A 19,487-nucleotide genomic window follows, 5' to 3' on the forward strand; every position below is an offset into this window, starting at 1 on the left:
ACGGGGGGGGAGGGAGGGACGGGGGGGGAGGGAGGGACGGGGGGGGAGGGAGGGACGGGGGCGGGGGAGGCACCGGGGGGAGGCGGAGGGAGGGGGCGGGAGGGACAAAGGGCGCGGCGCGGCGCGGGGCAGGAGTGTTCAGCGTGGTTCGGCACGGTTCGGTTCGGCACGGCGCGGTTCAGAGCGATTCAGAACCGTTTAGCACGGTTCGGCACAGTTCGGCACGGTTCAGAGCGATTCAGAACCGTTTAGCACGGTTCGGCACGGTTCGGCACAGTTCGGCGCGGTTCAGAGCGATTCAGAACCGTTTAGCACGGTTCAGCACAGTTCGGCACGGTTCAGAGCGATTCAGAACCGTTTAGCACGGTTCGGCACGGTTTGGCACGGTTCAGAGCGATTCAGAACCGTTTAGCACGGTTCGGCACAGTTCGGCACGGTTCAGAACGATTCAGAACTGTTTAGCACAGTTCAGAAGAATTTAGCACAGTTCGGCGTGGTTTGGCACGGTTCGGCACGGTTTGGCACGGTTCAGAGCGATTCAGAACAGTTTAGCACGGTTCGGCACAGTTCAGAAGAGTTTAGCACGGTTTGGCATGGTTTGGCACGGTTCAGCATGGTTCAGAACGACTCTGAGCTGTTTAGCACGGTTCAGCACTGTTCAGCACTGTTCAGCACCATTCAGAACGATTCAGAACAGTTTAGGAACATGGTTCGGCATGGTTTGGCACAGTTCAGCACGGTTTAGAACGATTCAGAACAGTTTAGCATGGTTCAGCGCGGTTCAGGACAGTTTGGCACAGTTTAACGTGGTTCGGCATGGTTCAGAAAAATTCAGAACAGTTTAGCACGGTTCAGCATGGTTCAGAACTGTTTAGCACAGTTTGGCACGGTTCGGCACAGTTCAGCATGGTTAAGAACGATTCAGAACAGTTTAGCACGGTTCAGAACAGTTTGGCACGTTTCGGCATGGTTCGGCACAGTTCAGAACTGTTTAGCATGGTTCAGCACGGTTCACCACAGTTCAGCACCGCTCAGCACAGCACGGTCCACCACGGCGCAGTACCATGCAGGATGACTCGGCACGGTTTGGCACGGTTTGGCACAGTTCAGCATGGTTCAGAACAGTTTAGCACGGTTCAGAACTGTTTAGCATGGTTCGGCATGGTTCAGCATGGTTCACCGCCGTTCAGCACCGCTCAGCACAGCACGGTCCAGCACGGCACAGCACCGTGCAGGATGGCTCAGCACGGTTCAGCATAGTTCAGCGTGGTTCAGAACAGTTTAGCACGGTTCAGGATGATTCAGAACTGTTTGGCACAGTTCAGCACGGTTCGGCATGGTTCACTGCAGTTCATCACTGCTCAGCACAGCACAGTCCGGCACAGCACAGCACCATGCAGGATGGCTCGGCACAGTTCGGCACAGTTTAGCACGGTTCAGAACAGTTTAGCACGGTTCAGCACGGTTCAGAACTGTTTGGCACAGTTCAGCACGGTTCGGCATGGTTCACCATGGTTCAGCACTGCTCAGCTCAGCACGGTCCGGCACGGCACAGCACAGCACCGTGCAGGATGGCTTGGCACGGCTCGGCATGGCTTGGCACGGCTCGGCACAGCGCAGCCCGGCACGGTTCAGCACGGCTCGGCCCTGCCCGCCCCGTGGGGCTGGGGGCCCCGCGTGCTGCTGCCACCGCCTCGTGGGGGGGGCAGGATCGGCCCCCACCCCCCGGCATGGGGGGAGCGCCCCGTGGGGCCCCCCCGGGCCAAAGCGGGGCACCCCAGGGAAACACCCCCGGGGTCGGAAGGCACGGGTGGGACACGGGGGTGACACTGGGGACATGGGGGGGACATGGGGGTGACGTGGGGACACGGGGTGTGACACTGAGGGACGTAGGGAGTGACATGGGGGGACGTGGGGGTGACATTGGGGACTTGGGGAGTGACATGGGGAGTGATATTGGGGACGTGGGGGTGACACGGGGACATGGGGTGTGACATGGGGACAAGGGGTGGGACATGGGGAGTGACATTGGGGACATGGGGGGGACGTGGGGACACAGGGTGACACTGGGGGATGTGGGGAGGGACATGGGGGGACGTGGAGGTGACATGGGGACGTGGGGGTGACATGGGGACATGGGGGGGACATGGGGACATGGGGTGATGCTGGGGGATGTGGGGGTGGCATGGGGATGTGGGGGGTACATGGGGACATGGGGTGTGACACTGGGGGACGTGGTGGTGACACTGGGACGTGGGGTGTGACGCTGGGGACGTGGGGCACCCTGAGCCCACGGGGCGCATGGGAAGAGCAAGCGCCTGTGCCCCCCGTGCCCCCCGTGCCCCCCGCCCACGGCAGCCCCATGGGGCCGGCAGAGCTGGCACCGGGCCCCAGTGACCCCACAGCTCCTGGACACACGGGGGGGGGGGGGGGACACCCCCACAACCCTCCCCCACCCCCCCCAGACAGACATCACCCCCTCCCCATCCCCGCAAACCCCAACAAAACCCCACTGGGGCGCAGCCTTTATTATTTCCCCCCCCGCCCAGTTTTGGGGGGCGGGGGGGGGACACCCAGACACCAGCAGCTTTGGGGACATCCCGCGGCGGCGCCCCCCCAGCGGCGCCCGTTCGGGGTCACGGCCAGGCCGAGGGGGGGGCGGCCAGCAGGCCGAGGGGCAGCAGCAGGGGCAGCAGCGGCGGGGCGGGGGGCGCGGGGCGGGGGGCGCGGGCGGCGTAGAAGCGCGCCACCTCGGCGTTGGGGTTGCCCTGCGCGGGGTCGAACCACATCTGGATGCAGCGCCCGCCGCCGCGCCGCTCGGCCGTGTACTTGTAGGAGTTGGACCAGACCTTCTCGCACAGGTCGGCCGCCGTGGGGAAGACGTACTTGAACTTCTGGCACATGGCGCCCCGCGGGCACTGGTTGGTGCCTGGGGGGGGGCGGTACGAGAGGGGTTCGGGGGGGGATTTGGGGTCAGGGGGTGCAGGAGGCAGCGCTGCCGGGGTGCTGCTGGGAGCGCCCCTGGGGATGGGTGTGGGGGGGGGAACAGGCTGCCGCTGCCCCCCTCTGCCTCCCCCCCCCTCCCAAGCCCCACAGGGACCCCCAGCCCCACAGGGACCTCCAGCCATAGGGGACCCCAAACCTCATGGGGACCTCGAACCTCATGGGGACCCCCAGCTCCACAGGGACCCCAACCCCACAGAGATCCCCAGCCCCACAGGGCCCCCAGCCATATGGGGACCCCAACCCCATGGGGAGCCCCTGCCCCCTCAGGGACCCCCAGCCCCACAGGGACCCCCAAGCCCACAGGAACCCCCAGCCCCAAGGGGACCCCCAGCCATATGGGGACCCCAACCCCATGGGGACCCCCAGCCCCACGGGGACCCCCAGCCCCACAAGGACCCCCAGCCATACAGGGACCCCCAGCCCCAAAGAGACCCCAGCCCCACAGGGACCCCAGCCCCACGGGGACCCCCAACCCCATGGGGACCCCCAGCCCCCTCAGGGACCCCCAGCGCCACAGGGACCCCAGCCCCACAGAGATCCCCAGCCCCAAGGGGACCCCAGCCCCACAGGGCCCCCAAACCCACAGGGACCCCCACCCCCACGGGGACCCCAACCCCACGGGGACCCCCAGCCCCACTCACAACCCCCGGGAGGACGCACGGACCTGACCCGTGGGGCTAAGGGCAGACCCCCGTGTGCTGGGGGGGGGGAGGTCCGGACCCCAGCACCCCGACCTGGGGGGGGTTCTGGGGGGGGGTCGGGGGGTCCCCCCGCTGACCTGTGGTCCAGTTCCAGCCCTTGTGCCAGTTGACCTTGCAGGTGAGGGCGTCCTGGCAGTCCTCCCACCACTGCTCGCAGTCCTCGCGGCACAGCGGCACGTGCAGGATGCGCTCCCGGCGCCAGCTCGAGTCCGCCTGCGGGGCCGGGGGCTGGCACGCCGACCCCGAGACCCCCCCAGATCCCCCCTCCCCAAATCCCCCTCCCCAAATCCCCCCTCCCCCCAAAATCCGCCCCCCCCACCTGGTCGATCCAGGGCCCCAGGTTGGGCGAGCACTCGTAGAGGCAGGTGTCCTGGATGAAGTGGCGCTTGCAGCGGGCGGGCATGGCGCCGCAGTGGTCCCAGTTGAAGCCGTAGAGGTAGGACTGGTCGCGGTGGGCCTCCTCGCTGGTGTTGGCCGTGCAGCACGCGTTGTCCTTCCACAGCGCGCACTGCGGGGCGGGGGCGCTCAGCACCGCCGGGGGACGGCGGGCGGGTGGGGGGGGGGGGGTGCCGGGCGCTCAGCACCCCCCTGGGATTGCACCCAGGGGGTCCGGGGAGGGGACCAAGGGGGGCCCGGGGGTGGTGCTGAGCGGCGGCGCTGAGCTCACCTGCCCGTAGAGCAGCCCCTCGGGGCCGGGGCTGCTCTTGTGGTGCGTGGCGTCCATGCAGACGTTGAGCAGCGAGTCCCGCGCCGACGCCAGTGCCAGCAGTGCCAGCAGCGCCAGCGGGGCCCAGGGGGCCGCCATCGCCCTGCAGGGGGGGGGGACGCGGGGACACCGGCGGGACGATGTCCCTGGGGAGACGCGGGGACGGCAGCGGGACGGTGTCCCCGTCCCCGTCCCAGCAGTGCCGGTGCGGGGACAAAGTCCCCGAGCCGCACGTGGCGGCGCCCCGGGTGCGCGGCGGTGGCACCGGGCACGGCGCGGCGCAACCCTTGGCCGCCGGTCGTGGGTCGGGCACGGGGGCAGCGGGGCGGGGGGGGCAGGATCTGGCCCCCGCCGGCCCCCCCCGTGACCCCCCTCACCCCCGGGCCGTGCCGTGACCCCGGTGACCCCGTGGCCCCGCCGGTGCGTGGCGGTGTCACGCAGGTCCCTGCGGCTGGCGGTGGGGCAGGGGGGAGCCCTGGGGGGGTCCTGAGGGCCCCCGGGGGGGTCCCGGTGCATGGGGGGGTCCCGGTGTGTGTGTGGGGGGCCCGGTACGTGCGGGCATCCCAGTGCCCGGGGGGGTCCTGGTGCCTGGGGGGGTCTTGGGGGGGGGGTCCCAAGGGCCCCACTGGAGTCCTGGTGCATGGGGGGGTCCCGGTGCGGGGGGGGGGGGGGGGGTCCCAAGAGCCCCGGGGGGGTCCCGGTGCGTGGGGGTTCAGGGTGCCCGGGGGGTCCTCGTGCATGGGGGGCTCCCGAGAGCCCTGAGGGGGGGGTCCCGGTGTGTGGGGGGGTCCTGATGTGTGGGGGGGGCCCAGTGCCTGGGGGGGTCCCGGTGCATGGGGGGGTCCTGCTGCGGGGGGGGGGGGGATGTCCCGGTGTGTGTGGGGGGTCCCGGTGCGTGGGGGGGTCCCCGCCGCCCCCCGGCCCCCCCAGGGTGCTGTCAGATGCCCCCAGAGGTCCCCGCAGCCCCCCACAGCCCCCTCCCCCCCCCCCCCGTGGGTCGCGGACACCCGTGGGCACGGCCCCCCCCGCCCCGCGGGTCCCTGCGCCCCAGCTGTCAATCACGGCTCGGCCACGCCCCTCCCGTGTCCAGACCACGCCCCCTGCATGCAGACCACGCCCCCCTGCGCACAGGCCACGCCCCCTCACCCCCTTCTACCCCCCCTCCGCGTCCCGTGGGCGTGGCCTCGCGGCGCTCACCCGTCCGCTGCGCGATGGCGCGCGGCGCTCTGCGCATGCTCAGTACCAGGGCGGGCTCTGCACCCCCTCCCCCTTCTCCTCTTCCCCCCCAAGTGCTTCCGGGTCGGGGCGGCACTTCCGGGCCGGCCGCTGGGAGGGCGGCGCCATGTCGACGCTGTTCCCCTCGCTGCTGCCGCGCCTGACGGAGCCGCTGTGGTTCAACCTGGACCGGCCGTGCGGGGACGAGGGGGAGCTGCAGCAGCAGGAGCAGCAGCACCAGGCCTGGGTGCGGGGCTCGGGAGGCTCCGGGGGAGCTCCCCCGCGGCTGCCGGGGCCTGCGGGGAGCTGCGCAGAGGCCGGGGCCGGGCTCTCGCCGGGGGTGCCCAGGGCCAGGAGCAGAGGCCCCGGGCCCAGCCTGGAGGCCGGGAGGTGCCCTCTGGGCCCCAGGCAGCGCTGCTGTGCCGGGCGGGTGCCGGAGCCCTGGCACAGGCTGCCCGGAGAGGGGCTGGGGGCTCCTCCGCGGGGTCTCCGGCAGCCGCCGGGACGTGAGGCTGGGCGAGCGGCTCCGGGACCCGCGAGCTGCCCCAGGGGCCTGCGTGTGTGGCAGAGCAGTTTAGAACCAGGGCTGCCTTGTAGTTAATTAAACCCCCCAGAGGACAGGTGGCGACTCCTGCCGGTGGCCTGCGACTGCTCCGCGCTGTCAGTGCGGTGCCACAGCCCGTGGGAATAAGGGGAGAGCTGCCATTAAATTGATTAAAGCGAAGCAAGCGGCTCGGTGATTAAGTTCTCCTAATCAAATTAAATCACTTTAGTCAGTGTATAAAAAAAAAGGCAAAGCACCTGGGAGATGTTCAGAGTCCCTCTGGCTCCAAGGTGCTGGGTGTTTTAATTGAGCTCTCATTATCCCCAGCAGCTGTGCCGGTCCTGCTGAGCAGAGGCCTCGTTAGGGACAGGAAAACTTCAGCCCTCGGATGCCAGCAGGGCACGGGGGTGCCCCTGGCCATCCCAGTCCCCCTGTGCTGGGCTGAGCACTGCGTCCAGCGGACACGTCCCCAACGGCCTCATGCCTCCTGTGGCAGCCGTGAGCTGTCCCCAGCTGCCCTGTCACCTCCTGGGTCCCTCTGGCTGGGGACAGGGCAGGCTCCTTGCTGGGGTCCTGGCTGGGGACAGGGGCTGTGGGGACGGCCTGCCTTGCGCGTGTTTCATAGTGGGGGTGTCCCTCCCTCATGCTGACCCCCCCCCCCTTTTCCCCCTCGTTAGCTGCAGAGCATCGCGGAGAAGGACAACAACCTGGTGCCCATCGGGAAGCCGGCCTCCGAGGTGGGCGCGGCCGCGCCGCGGGGCCGTTGTCACCCAGCGAGGGGAGGGTGGCGGGAGCCTGGGGTGGGCTCGGGGTGACCGTGGTGGGGGCTGGGCTGGGCGGGGGGCTGCGGGACGCGGGGTGCGTGTGACGGGACGTGGCACCGCAGCGCCCTGACCGCCCCGACGCCCGCAGCACTACGACGAGGAGGAGGAGGAGGACGATGAGGACGACGAGGACAGCGAGGAGGACTCAGAGGATGACGAGGACATGCAGGATATGGATGAGATGAATGACTACAACGAGTCCCCCGACGACGGGGAGATCAACGAGGTGAGCGGCCCTAACGCCCGCCCAATGCCCCCCCATGGTCAAAGCCCCCAGCCCCCCCCAGCCTGGCCTTGGCCACCGCCAGGGCTGGGGCGCCCCCAGCTCCTCTGGGCAGCCTGGGCCAGGCCCTCAGCGCCCTCACAGGAAGGATTTCTTCCCAGGGAGCAGCTGCCCGGGTCCCTGCCCTGCCCCCAGTCCCTGCCGCGCTGTGCCCCACGTCTCCGACCTTTCCCTTCCCTCCCCAGGTGGACATGGAGGGGGCCGAGCAGGATCAAGACCAGTGGATGATCTGAAATTGCTGCGTCCTGACCCAACCGGAGAGACTGGGGGGGCTCCTGCCCTGGCGCCGGGAGGGCCCCGGGGGCCGGGGGCTGCTCCTGCTGTGGCTGCGTCCCGCAGGGGGCCGGGCACGGAGCCGCCCGCTGGGGCTGGGGACGCTGGTGGCACCGGGGGGCACGCGGCGCTGCTCGCGGCAGGGCGGGGGCACGACAGCGACGTAGCACTTTTGTAATAAACACTTTTTGGGTTGTTTTTTTTAAGGAAACAGACCCAAATCTTGTTCAGGTGCTTGCGGCCCCGGGCGCAACCCTTCCTGCCCAGGCTCCCGCTCTGACCGCGGCCCCACGGTGCTTCGGGCTCTCCCGCGGGCCCTCCTCGGTGCCGGCTCAGCGCGCGCCGGTGTAGCAGAGCTCGGCGACGCCGTCGGGGATGGCGCGGCAGTACTCGAGGCTGGCGCGGTGCACCCGGCAGCGGTACCTGCCGCAGCTCTTGGCGTACCGCAGGAAGCGCGGCGCCCCGGGGAAGACGACGTTGTCGGCCAGCACGGTGGCTCCCTCGGCCAGCAGCCCGTGCTCCTCCAGCAGCTGCAGGTCCCGCAGGTAGCAGCGCTTCCCGTGGTCCATGAAGACGAAGTCGGCTTTCGGCAGCCCGTGCCGCTCCCGCAGCCGCGGGATCACCTCCGCCGAGGGGCCCACGATCAGCTCCACCTGCCGGGGGGGGGAACCTCAGCTTCTGCGCCAGCCCCCCCGGGGCGCGGGGGGGGCTCTCCCCACCCCGCCGCTCACCTTCTGCTCGTCGAAGCCCGCCAGGCGGATCACCTTCTCGGCCACGGCGGCGTGCCGGGGGTCGGGCTCCACGGTGTAGAGGCGGGCGCCGGGGGGCAGCGCCGCGGCCATCAGCACGGCGCCGTAGCCGCAGTAGGTACCCAGCTCCAGCACGGCCCGCGGCGCCCGCTCGCGCAGCAGCCGCTCCACCAGCTTCCCTGCCGCGGCGCAGCCCTCAGCGCCCCCGCGGGCTGCGGGGGGGGGGCTCGCCGCAGCTGTGCCGGCGCTGCCACGGCTTCGCAATAGCGCCGTGGCTGTGCTGAAAGCGCCACGACTGTGCCAAACATGCCGTGGCTTTGAAATAGCACCGTGGCTGTGCCAGCAGTGCCACGGCTGTGCCAAACGTGCCGTGGCTTTGAAATAGCGCCATGGCTGTGCTGGCAGTGCCATGGCTTTGCAGTAGCACTGTGGCTGTGCCAAACGTGCTGTGGCTCTGAAATAGTGCCACAGCTGCGCCGGCAGTGCCATGGCTTTGAAATAGTGCCATGGTTGTGCTGGCAGTGCCACGGCTTTGCAATAGCACCGTGGCTGTGCCGAAAGTGCCACAGCCGTGCCAAATGTGCTGTGGCTTTGAAATAGTGCCATGGCTGTGGTGGTGGTGCCACGGCTTTGCAATAGCACTGTGGCTGTGCTGAACGTGCCATGGCTCTGAAATACTGCCCTGGTTGTGCCGGCAGTGCCGTGGCTGTGCCACAGTGCCGTGGCTTTGCAGTAGCACGGTAGTTGTGCCAACAGTGCCACGGCTGTGCCAGATGTGCTGTGGCTTTGAAATGGTGCCATGGCTGTGCTGGCAGTGCCATGGCTGTGCCAACATCGCCACGGCTTTGCAATAGCACCGTGGCAGTGCCGAAAGTGCCACGGCTGTGCCAAACGTGCTGTGGCTCTGACACAGTGCCCTGGCTGCGCTCGCAGCACCGTGGCTTTGCCCGCAGCGCCCCAGCCCTGCTGGCACCGACGTGGTTGTGCCGGGGGTGCCGAAGCCACGCCAGCCATGCCGTGGCCGTGCCGACGGCGCCGTGGCCGTGCCGTGCTCCCCGCGCGCGCTCGCCCTCACCTTTGTCTGGCCCCACGCAGCTGAGGTGCTCGCGGCGGTAGCTCCACTGGTCGAAGGTGCTGAGGATGTGGCGCGGGTCGCCGGGGACGGCGTGGGCCAGCAGGTAGCGGAAGGCGCGCTGCTCGCGGGACGCGCCGCCGAGGCGGTCGCGCAGCCAGGGCAGCAGCACGGCGCGCAGCAGCAGCAGCAGGTAGTGGCGGCAGCGCAGCAGCAGCGTCAGCAGCAGCGGCAGGAAGGCCAGCGCCACGGCCAGGGGCACCATGGCGGGGCGGGCGCCTGGCGAGGGGCACGGCCATCAGCCCTCGCCCACCTCCCCCCTCCCCCCCCCCCGGGAGACACGTGGGGAGAGTGGGGGGGGCGGGTCGCGGGGCCAGGCTGTGCCCCGGGGTGCCCCGAGGTGGGGGGGGGGGGTCCCAAGGGGGTGGTGGAGGGGGGGAGCGGGGCAGGGAGGGTTCTGCGCCCCGGGGGTGCTGCCTGCTGCGGGGGGCATGGGAATGCCCCGGGGGGGCATGGGCAGACGGACGGACACGGACAGACGGACACGCACACGCACACACCGGCTCTGATGACCCCTGCGCCCCAAAAACCTGCGCCCCAAAACCAGCGCCCCACAATGCGCACCCCGCTCCCTGCAACGTGCGGCCCCCCCCTCCCAGCAGGCCCGACATGGCTGCGTGGACAGACGGACGGACACAGACAGACGGACATGCACACACACCGGCTCTGCTGACCCCTGCACCCCAAAACCTGCACCCCACATCCCGCACCCCATACCCTGCAACATGCAGCCCCCCACAAGCCCCTCCATGCACCCCACAACCACAACCCTGCACCCCACAGACCCCCCTATGCCCCCCACCCCCTGTACCCAACTCGGGGTCTCTTGTGGGCTCCCACAGCCCCAAACCTGCACCCCCCAACCCCCTCCATGCACCCCCCAAGCCCCCCACCCTCTGTACCCAACTCAGGGGCTCTCGGGGGGCTCCCACAGCCCCAACCCCACACCCCCCAGCCCCCTCCATGCCCCCTGCTCCCTGTCCCCAACTTGGGGGCCCCCACAGCCCCAACCCAGGACCCCACAACCCCCTCCATGCACCCCCCAGCCCCCTGCCCCTCACCCCCAACCCCCTGTACCCAACTCGGGGTCCCTCGGGGGCTCCCACAGCCCCACCCCCACACCCCCCAGCCCCCTCCATGCCCCCCGCCCCCTGTCCCCAACTCGGGGGCTCTCGGGGGGCTCGCTGCCCGCAGCGGGGGGCTCCCACCTCTCCCGGCGCTCAGAGCTGCGCGGCCCCGAGCCCCCAGCCCCCAGCCCCCCGCCGGGCGCTGCTCCCCACTCAATTATTGATAGTGGCGGCGTCGCCTCGCCGCGGCTGGCACCGGCTCCGGTTACCGGGCCCAGCACGGATGGGTTACAGGACGGGGTTACGGGATGGGTTACGGTTACGGGACGGGGGCGAGCCGGGGGGGCTGCTCCGGGGGCTGCGGGACGGGTGCCGGGACTGGGATCCCGGTTCCGGAGCTGGGGCACCGGTACCGGAGCTGGGGGAGGTGCTGGAGGCACGGGGTGGACGCTGGGTTTTGGGGTTGGATGCAGGATTTGGGGGATGGACGCTGGGTTTTGGGGGTGGATGCTAGGTTTTGGGGGTGGACGCTGGATTTTGGGGACGGATGTTGGATTTTGGGGGTGGACGCTGGGTTTTGGGGGTGGATGCTGGGTTTTGGGGGATGGATGCTGGGTTTTGGGGGTGGACGCTGGATTTTGGGGAGGGACGCTGGATTTTGGGGGATGGACGCTGGATTTTGGGGTGGACGCTGGATGTGTGGGTCTGTGGGGTCGGACAGCCGGACAGCCGGACGTCGCCTCGTGGTTCCACCTGCCCCCGGGTCCCTGCAGGGCCTCTGGTGCCCAGGGTGTCTGCGCCCACCTCTCCCGGACGCGCCCTGCCCCAAACTGGGGCTGTTTAACCCCAAAACGCGGGGCAGCAGCCCAGCCCCTACCCCCACGTCAGGGCGGGCAGGACCCCCAGGCTGGGGGGCACCCGGCGCTCCCCACAGCCCCGCGCCGAGCAGGACCTGGCCACGGGGGGGCCTTGGGGGAGGCTGGGGGGGCTCAGAGGGTTTGGGGGGCTCAGAGAGTTGGGGGGGCTCAGAGGGTTTGGGGGGCTCAGAGGGTTGGGGGGCTCAGAGAGTTGGGGGGGCTCAGAGGGTTTGGGGGGCTCAGAGGGTTGGGGGGCTCAGAGAGTTGGGGGGGCTCAGAGGGTTTGGGGGGCTCAGAGGGTTGGGGGGCTCAGAGAGTTGGGGGGGCTCAGAGGGTTGGGGGGCTCGGAGAGTTGGGGGGGCCCCGAGGACTGGGCCCGACGGGGGGCAGGGCTGGGGCAGCCCCGCAGCGCGCTCCCTGTCCCTGGGGGGCGTCGGGGGCTCCCTGTCCCCGGGGGGGGAGTGGGGGAACTGGGGATACTGGGAGTACTGGTGGTACAGGGAGCAATGGAGGGCACTGGGTGTTACTGGGGTTGCTGGGGGCGCTGGGAGTGCTGGGGTCACTGGGGGTTACTGGGAGCACTGGGGACACCGGGGTAACTGAGGATACTGTGGGCAGCTGGGGATACTGGGGGCACTGGGAGTGCTGGGAGCGCTGGGGGAACTGGGGGCACTGGGGATACTGGGGACAGCTGGGGTTACTGGGGATACTGGGAGCGCTGGGATGGGGGCACTGGGGGTTACTGGGAGCACTGGGGACACTGGGGGCATTGAGACAACTGGGGGCACCAGGGGCACTGGGGATACTGGGGGCACTGGGGATACTGGGGGCACTGGGAGCAGTGGGGGGCACTGGGGGAGCTGGGGATACTGGGAACACTGGGGGCATTGAGAGAACTGGGGGCAATGGGGTAACTGGGAGTACTGGGGCAAAGGGAGAGCTGGGAGCAATGGGGGCACTGGGAGCACTGGGATGGGGTCACTGGGAGCACTGGGAGCACTGGGATGGGAGCACTGGGGGCACTGGGAGCACTGGGAGCCCGGTAGCCCCGCCCCCCCGCGCTCCCCCCTCACGAAGCCCCGCCCCCACCCCCGCCGCCACGTGACCGAGCCCTCACGCCCCCTCCCCCCCCCAGCCGGTGGGGGCGGCTCCACCTCCCGCTCTCTGATTGGCTCCCCCTCACGTGACGGCACCGCCCCGAGTCTCGGCGGGGAGGGGAGGGGCTTCCAATTCCCCTCTCCCCATTGGCTCTGCCCGGCCCACGTGACGGCGGGGCGGAATGCTGGGTCACGGGACCGGAAGCGGCGGCGGCAGTGGCGGCGGCGGGCGGGGCGCGGGCGGGCGGGGCCTGCTGCGGCTCGCCATGGGCTGCTGCTACAGCAGCGAGGCCGAGGCCTCCGACCAGGTGCGGGGGGGCCGGGGGGGCACCGGGAAGGGACCGGAGGGCACCGGGGGGGAGGCCGGGGGCCGGCTTCGGGCCCCACCGCCCGCCCCTCACCGGGCCCCGGGGGCTCCGCCCGTGGGTCAGGGCCTGTGGGGGGGGGTCAGGCCCGAACCGGGCCGCGGGGCCCCCCCCGGTGCCCCCCCTGGTGCTCGCCGCCCCCGCCCCGGTTGGCTTTGGGCCCCCCCGCCCCGGCCCTGTCCCCCACCCCCCGTCACCGCCTTGCCGCCCCCACCCTTGTTCTGGACACCCCCGGTGGCCCGGAGCCGCTGTCCTGTCGGGGGGGGGGGGGGCTGCAGCCCCCGGTCCCGCCCCCCCCGGGGAGGCGCCGGCCGTGCCCGGGGTGCTGCAGGGAGCCGGGGGGGGCCTGGGGGCGCTTTGCTCTGCGCTGAGCCTCTTCACCCCCCCCCCCCCTTCCAGCCCCGTGGGGAGCCCGGCGTCTGCCGTTTGGCTGTGAGAAGCGAAGGATCGGTGTTAGGGAGCGTGGCCGGTGCCTCACCGGGACCAGGGCACGGCGAAACGCGAGCCGCGGGCTGCCGGAGCTGATCCCCGTTCTTGCCTTCCCCCACCCCCCCCAGGAAGAAGAGACGAAGCGGCTGCTGGAGCCGGCGGCCAGCCCTCCCAACAAGGCGCTGAATGGAGCGGAGCAGAGCTACCACAGCCTGCCGTCAGCGCGCACCGACGAGCAGGCCATGCTGTCCTCCATCCTCGCCAAAACGGCCATGTAAGCCCCGAGCCGCGCCGCTGCTGCGGCTTGGCTGCCCGGCTCACGGGGCCCAGCGCGGAGGGGGAGCCCCTCGAGCTGCTCCTGCGATGGGATCCTGCGGGGTCAGCTCGCCTGAAGCAAGCCGGCAGTGTGCCCGGGTGGCCCAGAGGGCCGACAGCATCTGGCTTGTGTCAGGAGTAGCGGGGCCAGCAGGAGCAGGGAGGTGCTCGTCCCCCTGGGCTCTGCTCTGGTGAGGCCGCACCTCGAGTGCCGGGTTCAGCTTTGGGCCCCTCGCTACCAGAAGGACATCGAGGCCCTGCAGCGTGTCCAGAGAAGGGCTCCGAAGCTGGCGAGGGGTTGGGAAGCTGTGAGGAGGTGCCGGTCCCTTATCTCAGGTGATAGGACACGAGGCAACGCCCTCAGGTTGCGCCAGGGGAGGTTTGGACTGGTCACGAGGAACAATTTCTGGTGCCCAAGCGCTGGGACGGGCAGCCCGGGGCAGTGGGGGCGTCCCCATCCCTGGAGGCGTTGAGGAGCAGCGGGGACGTGGCCTTGTGATGGGACTCGGCCGGCTGGGTGGTTGGACCTGGTGATCGGCAGAGGATCAACAAATGGTTTGGGTTGGAAGGGGCCCTAAGGACCCCCCTGCCCCCAGCCCAGGCTGCCCCCAGCCCCCACCCAGCCTGGCATTGAGCTGGGGCACCCCCAGCCCCTCTGGGCAGCCTGGGCCAGGGCCTCAGCGCCCTCAGAGGGAAGAATTTCTTCCCAACGCCTCCCCTGAGCCTCCCCCTGCCAGGCTCCAGCCGCTCCCCCCCTCCTGCCTCAGAGGGCTTCTCCAGCCTCACTGATTCAGGGGCCAGGGCTGTGCACCCTCGCTGCCAGCAGCAAACCCCGCAGCATCTCTCTATTTCCTGGCGTTTACCTGTGGGTTTGCAGCCCGGACAGAGAGAAATCCAGGGGCAGCCCCTGCCGTGGGGCCCGGAGCCCCAGCTCTGCTTGTGGTCTGGGGCCAGCAGTGGGCAAAACGTCCCTTGGCGTTCCCTCGGGGCAGGCAGCTGCTCCTGGCGCGCTTCTGTCTGCAGCTGGCTCAGGAGTTCGGCCCCGTAACGGCCCCGAGCCGTTCGCCTCGTGCCGTGTCCCCTGGGCTGGGGGTGCTGGGGGTGCTGCTGGCACCTGGGGGGGCTTGGGGCGAGCGCTCGCTGTCCCGTGTCTCCGCAGCAACATCATCGACGTGTCGGCGGCGGACTCCCAGGGCATGGAGCAGCACGAGTACATGGACAGGGCCAGGCAGTACAGGTGAGACCCTGCCCCGTGCCCCCGGGGGGGCGGCTGAAGCCCCTCGGGGTGCTCAGCACCGCTCCCCGCCTCCCTCCTGGCGCTGCCGCTGCCGACGGGCGGCAGAGCCCGGTCCTGGGGACGGCGGCCGCGTGTGCCCCAAACCGTGCTGGCCCCCCCACGAAGGGGGGGCTGGGGGCAGGCAGCGGGCGCCTGGATGCGGTCGCTCCCCCTTGAAAGGTGCCCGCGGGGGAGGGAAGGGGGGCGAGCGCCCACCCCAGCCCTGCTCGCCATCAACTGCGGGGCTTCAAATCTGCGTGCCGAGGTGGGGGGGGATGTGTGTGTGAGCCCCTCGCCGCCCGCAGCACGCGCCTGGCCATGCTGAGCAACAACCTGACGCACTGGAAGAAGCTCCCGCTGCTGCCCTCGCTGACCAACCAGCCCCACCAAGTGCTCGCCAGCGACCCCGTCCCCTTTGCAGACCTGCAGCAGGTGAGGGGGCCGTGGGGAAGCCCCCGCTGGCGGGCGCTGGACGGGCGGCACGGAGCCCTCGGGCGCTGTCCTCCCTCGGGTGGGAGCCGTCCGCGGAGCACGGCGCGGGGTCACGGGGTTGATCCCAGGACATCCAGCAGCCGCCGGGGGCCCGCCGCCTTCTGCACGCGCTGCTGGGGCGTGTTGAGGAAGGAGCGGTGCAGGAGGAAGGCTTCTGGCAGCCCCCGGCTGGCCGAAGAGCTGCCGGAGGTCTGCGGGCTCCTCACAAATCGCCAGAGCCCTCCTCCTTTGGGTGGGGGAGAGCAGGAGCCGGGTGGGCGCTGTGCGGGGGCGCGGGTCCTGCCGCAGCTCTCGGGGCCGCCCCTTCTCCGAGGAGAGGCACCCGCGTCCTGCAGGGCCCCGGCCTCCGCGCCCCCTGGGCACCCTGAGGCTGCAGCCCCGCTCGGAGCAGCGCGGCCGTGCCGGGGCTCGTTAGCACCAACAGCTAACGAAGCTCGGTCCCAGCTCCCCCGGTGGCCGCGCGGCTGGTGGCTCCGGGACACCTCCAGCTGGCACCGGCGCCTTGCTGCGCTCCCCGGGGGCTCTGCGGCCGTGCAGACGCCGCTGCCAGCCCCGCAGCTCGCTGCGAGCCGCCCCGTGCCCGGCGGCTCCTGCTGGGGCGGCGGCGGGGCTGGGGCTTCCTTCTCCTTTTTTTTTTATTATTATTATTTTTCCCCTTCCCCCCCCAGGTGTCCCGGATAGCCGCCTACGCCTTCAGCGCGCTCTCACAGATCCGCGTCGACGCGAAAGAAGAACTGGTTGTACAGTTTGGCATCCCCTGAGCCCGCCCCGCGACAGCACGGCTTCACCGCTTTGGGGCTTTGGTTTGGTTTTTTGGTTTGTTTTTTTTTTTTTTCGTTTTTTCCCCCCCTTTTTTGTCTTTATTTCCTTCCCCGCGGCACCTCGCCTCGACAGAACTTGTACAGACGCCCGGTTTCCCACTGATCGCCGCCACTGCCGCGGCCCCCAGGGCTTTGTCCCCGCTGGGTGCGAGTGCGTGGGGGGCGGCGGGGAGGGGGCTGCGTCTCGCCGCAGCCCCGTTGCACCGGGGGGGCCCCACGGCGGGGGTCCTGGTGCTGCTCAGCACCGCGGCCCCGGCCGCTCCCCCCCCCCACAGTGGGGGGAGGGTGGGCTGCAGCCGGGCTCCTGCGGGACCCGGTGGCTTCTGGCACCCTTCCCTCATTTTTACATGTTTGGGGGTCTTTGTTTTTTTTTTTTAATTATTATTCTTTTGCCACCGTAGATAAACACGTTCATCCGGGGCCTGCCTCCTTGTCTGTTCCCTGCGAGCCGCAGGAGAGCCGAGCGCGTGGCGGCGCGGTGCTGAGCCCTGCTGTGCCTGCTGGGCTTTGTGTATATATATATATATATTTTTTTTTCCCTCCTCCACGCCCTGCTGCCGCAGTTCCCCTTCGCCCCCGGCGTGAGGCTGTGCCCTGCCAGCCCCGTGGCGCAGCCGCGGAGGGGAAGCCCTGCCCCACGCGGGCGCGGGACGCTTGGGAGGGGCCGGCTCTGCGTGGGGGCAGCCCCTCCACCCCCAAAATTTTGGTGTCTCCCCCTTGGAGACGGGGCTGGGGGTGGGGGGAGGCTTCCCCTGCTCCGCGTGGCTGGAGGTGACGACTCGGAGGGGTGGCTGTGCCCCCCTGCGTGTGAGGACGGCCCCTTCCCTTGTGCCCCCGTTTTGGGGTTTGCTCTGCGCCTACACCCTGCCCAGTGCTCCCAGTAGGCAGCACCAGTCCCACTGGGGCTCCCGCCCAGCTGCTGTCCCCTTTCTGTCCCCACCCAACCAAGGCTCGGGGCTGGTGGGTGCCGTCCCCGCACCACTGCTGGGGTGGGGGCTGCTGCTCTCGTCCAAATGCCCTTGCAGTCGCCACCGCTCTGCAGGGGGGCAAGAAAGTGTATTGGGGGCACAAGGGGGGTATTGAGGGGTGGGGGGGGCACGGGGGGGGCGATGGCACACCCCTGCAGGTGGCTCTGGGATGCCGTGAGGCTCTGGAGACGTCAGGAGCCGGCTGGGTGCTGCCCCCCTGTTTCAGAGTGAGCCCAGCGCAGCCGCGGTGCTGAGCTCCTCGGGGGGGGGGGGGCTGCGGGCCCCGTTCCTGCCTGTGCCCCCTCCCCACCTTGTCCCACCTCATGGCACAGCCGTGCTGGGGCTGGGTGCTGGGTGCTGGGCTGGCTGCATGCGGCCGCCTCGCCGCGCTCCTGCTGGGTGACAGCGCCGAAGGCCGGGGAGCCGAGCCGGGGCGGCAGGGCCAGCACGTAGCGCCTGCAGGTGGGGGGCTCAGCGGGACGGCTGGTTTTTTTGGGGGGGGGGTCCTCAGCCCTATCCGCCCCCCCCCCAGGTACCTGTAGCCCTGCTCCTCCTCCATGGGGTTCCCGCGCAGCGTGGGGCGGCGCAGGGCCCCCAGCTTGTCCGCCCCGTCCAGGCGGCACCCGGCGTTCCCGTGCGGGCTCTGCAGCCCCTCCAGCGCGGCCAGCACCTTCCCGGGGGGGGGGAGGGGTGGGGGGCACGGGTCGGGGTCTGTCCCTGCAGCCCCCCAAGGGGGAAGCCGGGAGGTTTTTTCCCGCTCACGCCCCCACCCCCCCTCCCCCAGGCTGCACAGCCCCGCGTGGGCCAGGCGCAGCACTCGGCTGGGCGAGGGGCTGCCCACGGGCTGCAGCTCGGGGGGGTGAGGGGGGTGAGGGGGTGCCCCCTGCCCATACCAGTACCCATAGCCCTGTCTGTACCCCTGCCCCTACCCGTAGCCCTGCCCCTGCCCCTACCTGTACCCGTACCCGTAGCCCTGCCCATACCTGTACCTGTACCCGTACTCCATGCCTGTACCTGTACCCATACACATACCCCTTCCCCTGCCCCTACCCGTACCTGTGCCCATACCCCTGCCTGTACCTGTATTTGTACCCGTACCCCATACCTGTACCTGTACCCCTGCCCGTACCTGTACCCATACGCATACCCCTTCCACTGCCTGTACCCATACCCGTCTGTACCCCTGCCCGTACCTGTACCTCTACCCCTTCCTGTGCCCATACTCATGTCCATACCTGTACCCAATACCCGTAACTATACCCATACACTTGTCTGTACCCCTGCCCGTATCCTTGCTTGTACCCATACCCCTGCCCCTAACCGTACCTGTATCTGTACCCATACCCGTACCTGTACCCATACACATACCCCTTCCCCTGCCTGTACCTATACCCGTACCCTTGCCCGTACCTGTACCCATACAAATACCCCTACTTGTACCCATACCTGTACCTGTACCCATGCCCCATGCCTGTACCCATGCCCCTGCCCATACCTGCACCCATACGTGTCTGTACCCCTGCCCATACCTGTACCTATACCCCTTCCTGCGCCCATACCCCTGCCCATACCCGTACCTGTACCCATACCCGTACCCATACCCCTCTCTATACCCGTACCCGTACCCCTCCCTGTACCCAATACCTGTACCCGTACCCCTTCCCACACCCGTACCCCTTCCCGTACCCCGTACCCCCACCCACCATCCAGGCAGCACAGCGGGTGGAAGGAGAAGTCCAGCGGGGGCGTGAGCGCGGGGGGCAGCGGGGGGCACGGCATGGCTGTGGGGACCCCGGCCCGGTACCTGTGGGGCACGGGGGTGGTCACTGCACCCCACGCCCACCCTACAGTGCCCCCCCCGGAGCTCCCCACCCCGAGGGTCGCCCCTTTGCCCCCCCCTCAGAGCCCACAAGCCCTGTGTCCCCACGCCCCGCCTGGAGCCCGTGCACCCTCATAGCTCACCCCCCCTGACCCCCCAAATGTCCCCTTGGGACCCCACAAGAGCCCCCCCATGACTCCACGCGTGTCTCCGTGCCCCAAGCTTGTCCCCCCATGGCCCCACGCGTGTCCCCATGTCCCCCCCGTGCCCCAAATGTTCCCCCCACGGCCCCACGCGTGTCCCCGTGCCCCCCCCCGTGCCCCAAATGTTCCCCCCACGGCCCCACGCGTGTCCCCATGTCCCCCCCCGTGCCCCAAACTTCCCCCCACGACCTCACACATGTCCCCATGTCCCCCCCGTGCCCCAAATGTCCCCCCACGGCCCCACGCGTGTCCCCGTCCCCCCCCCCCCGGTGCCCACCGGCGCCCCCCACGCGCGCCCCCTCCCCGCGGCCCCTCCCCGCCCTCCTCCGTCTCCCTGGCAACCGC

The 19,487-nt window shown here is 69.9% G+C and overlaps 4 protein-coding genes across 5 annotated transcripts; 2 read left to right on the forward strand and 2 right to left on the reverse strand.

Annotated features, from left to right (window-relative positions):
• Window positions 1–2,512: 2,512 nt before the first annotated feature.
• Window positions 2,513–4,512, reverse strand: LOC136789663 (folate receptor gamma-like). Its single transcript, XM_066990090.1, has 4 exons — window positions 4,375–4,512; window positions 4,027–4,215; window positions 3,785–3,920; window positions 2,513–2,929 (listed from the first exon to the last, which is right to left on the reverse strand). Exons 1-4 carry the CDS (start codon window positions 4,510–4,512, stop codon window positions 2,637–2,639), a joined length of 756 nt encoding a protein of 251 aa, XP_066846191.1. The 3' UTR covers window positions 2,513–2,636.
• Window positions 4,513–5,703: 1,191 nt separating this feature from the next.
• Window positions 5,704–7,903, forward strand: ANAPC15 (anaphase promoting complex subunit 15). Of its 2 annotated transcripts, none has more exons than XM_066990092.1 (4): window positions 5,704–5,875; window positions 6,850–6,909; window positions 7,085–7,222; window positions 7,760–7,903. In XM_066990092.1, the coding sequence occupies exons 1-4, from the start codon at window positions 5,756–5,758 to the stop codon at window positions 7,901–7,903; spliced, it is 462 nt and encodes a 153-aa protein (XP_066846193.1). In that variant the 5' UTR covers window positions 5,704–5,755. The 2 variants fall into 2 exon arrangements, with proteins under 2 accessions (XP_066846193.1, XP_066846194.1); XM_066990093.1 differs by lacking the exon at window positions 7,760–7,903 and adding an exon at window positions 7,465–7,736.
• On the reverse strand, window positions 7,731–19,216 carry LOC125180865 (transmembrane O-methyltransferase homolog). The gene is made up of 5 exons (XM_066990089.1): window positions 18,824–19,216; window positions 17,657–17,790; window positions 9,377–9,652; window positions 8,284–8,480; window positions 7,731–8,205 (listed from the first exon to the last, which is right to left on the reverse strand). The coding sequence occupies exons 3-5, from the start codon at window positions 9,636–9,638 to the stop codon at window positions 7,885–7,887; spliced, it is 780 nt and encodes a 259-aa protein (XP_066846190.1). The 5' UTR covers window positions 9,639–9,652; window positions 17,657–17,790; window positions 18,824–19,216; the 3' UTR covers window positions 7,731–7,884.
• LAMTOR1 (late endosomal/lysosomal adaptor, MAPK and MTOR activator 1) lies at window positions 12,603–16,572 on the forward strand. Its single transcript, XM_066990091.1, has 5 exons — window positions 12,603–12,762; window positions 13,377–13,522; window positions 14,723–14,800; window positions 15,145–15,271; window positions 16,000–16,572. Exons 1-5 carry the CDS (start codon window positions 12,637–12,639, stop codon window positions 16,090–16,092), a joined length of 570 nt encoding a protein of 189 aa, XP_066846192.1. The 5' UTR covers window positions 12,603–12,636; the 3' UTR covers window positions 16,093–16,572.
• Window positions 19,217–19,487: the final 271 nt, after the last annotated feature.

Source organism: Anser cygnoides, chromosome 1 (genome assembly GCF_040182565.1).
Source record: "Anser cygnoides isolate HZ-2024a breed goose chromosome 1, Taihu_goose_T2T_genome, whole genome shotgun sequence".
Lineage (NCBI taxonomy): Eukaryota > Metazoa > Chordata > Aves > Anseriformes > Anatidae > Anser > Anser cygnoides.

Coding starts and splice junctions, on each gene's coding strand:
- LOC136789663 (XM_066990090.1), bottom strand. CDS start 4,512: ATGGCGGCCCCCTGGGCCCCGCTGGCGCTGCTGGCACTGCTGGCACTG. Junction 4,216..4,374: donor AGGGGCTGCTCTACGGGCAG/GTGAGCTCAGCG, acceptor CCCGCCCCGCAG/TGCGCGCTGTGGAAGGACAA. Junction 2,930..3,784: donor GGGCTGGAACTGGACCACAG/GTCAGCGGGGGG, acceptor GCCCCCCCCCAG/GCACCAACCAGTGCCCGCGG.
- ANAPC15 (XM_066990092.1), top strand. CDS start 5,756: ATGTCGACGCTGTTCCCCTCGCTGCTGCCGCGCCTGACGGAGCCGCTG. Junction 5,876..6,849: donor AGCAGCAGCACCAGGCCTGG/GTGCGGGGCTCG, acceptor CCCCCTCGTTAG/CTGCAGAGCATCGCGGAGAA. Junction 7,223..7,759: donor ACGACGGGGAGATCAACGAG/GTGAGCGGCCCT, acceptor GTTTTTTTTAAG/GAAACAGACCCAAATCTTGT.
- LOC125180865 (XM_066990089.1), bottom strand. CDS start 9,638: ATGGTGCCCCTGGCCGTGGCGCTGGCCTTCCTGCCGCTGCTGCTGACG. Junction 8,481..9,376: donor CTGCGTGGGGCCAGACAAAG/GTGAGGGCGAGC, acceptor GCGCCGCGGCAG/GGAAGCTGGTGGAGCGGCTG. Junction 8,206..8,283: donor CGGGCTTCGACGAGCAGAAG/GTGAGCGGCGGG, acceptor CCCCCCCGGCAG/GTGGAGCTGATCGTGGGCCC.
- LAMTOR1 (XM_066990091.1), top strand. CDS start 12,637: ATGCTGGGTCACGGGACCGGAAGCGGCGGCGGCAGTGGCGGCGGCGGG. Junction 13,523..14,722: donor ATCCTCGCCAAAACGGCCAT/GTAAGCCCCGAG, acceptor GTGTCTCCGCAG/CAACATCATCGACGTGTCGG. Junction 14,801..15,144: donor GACAGGGCCAGGCAGTACAG/GTGAGACCCTGC, acceptor CGCCGCCCGCAG/CACGCGCCTGGCCATGCTGA.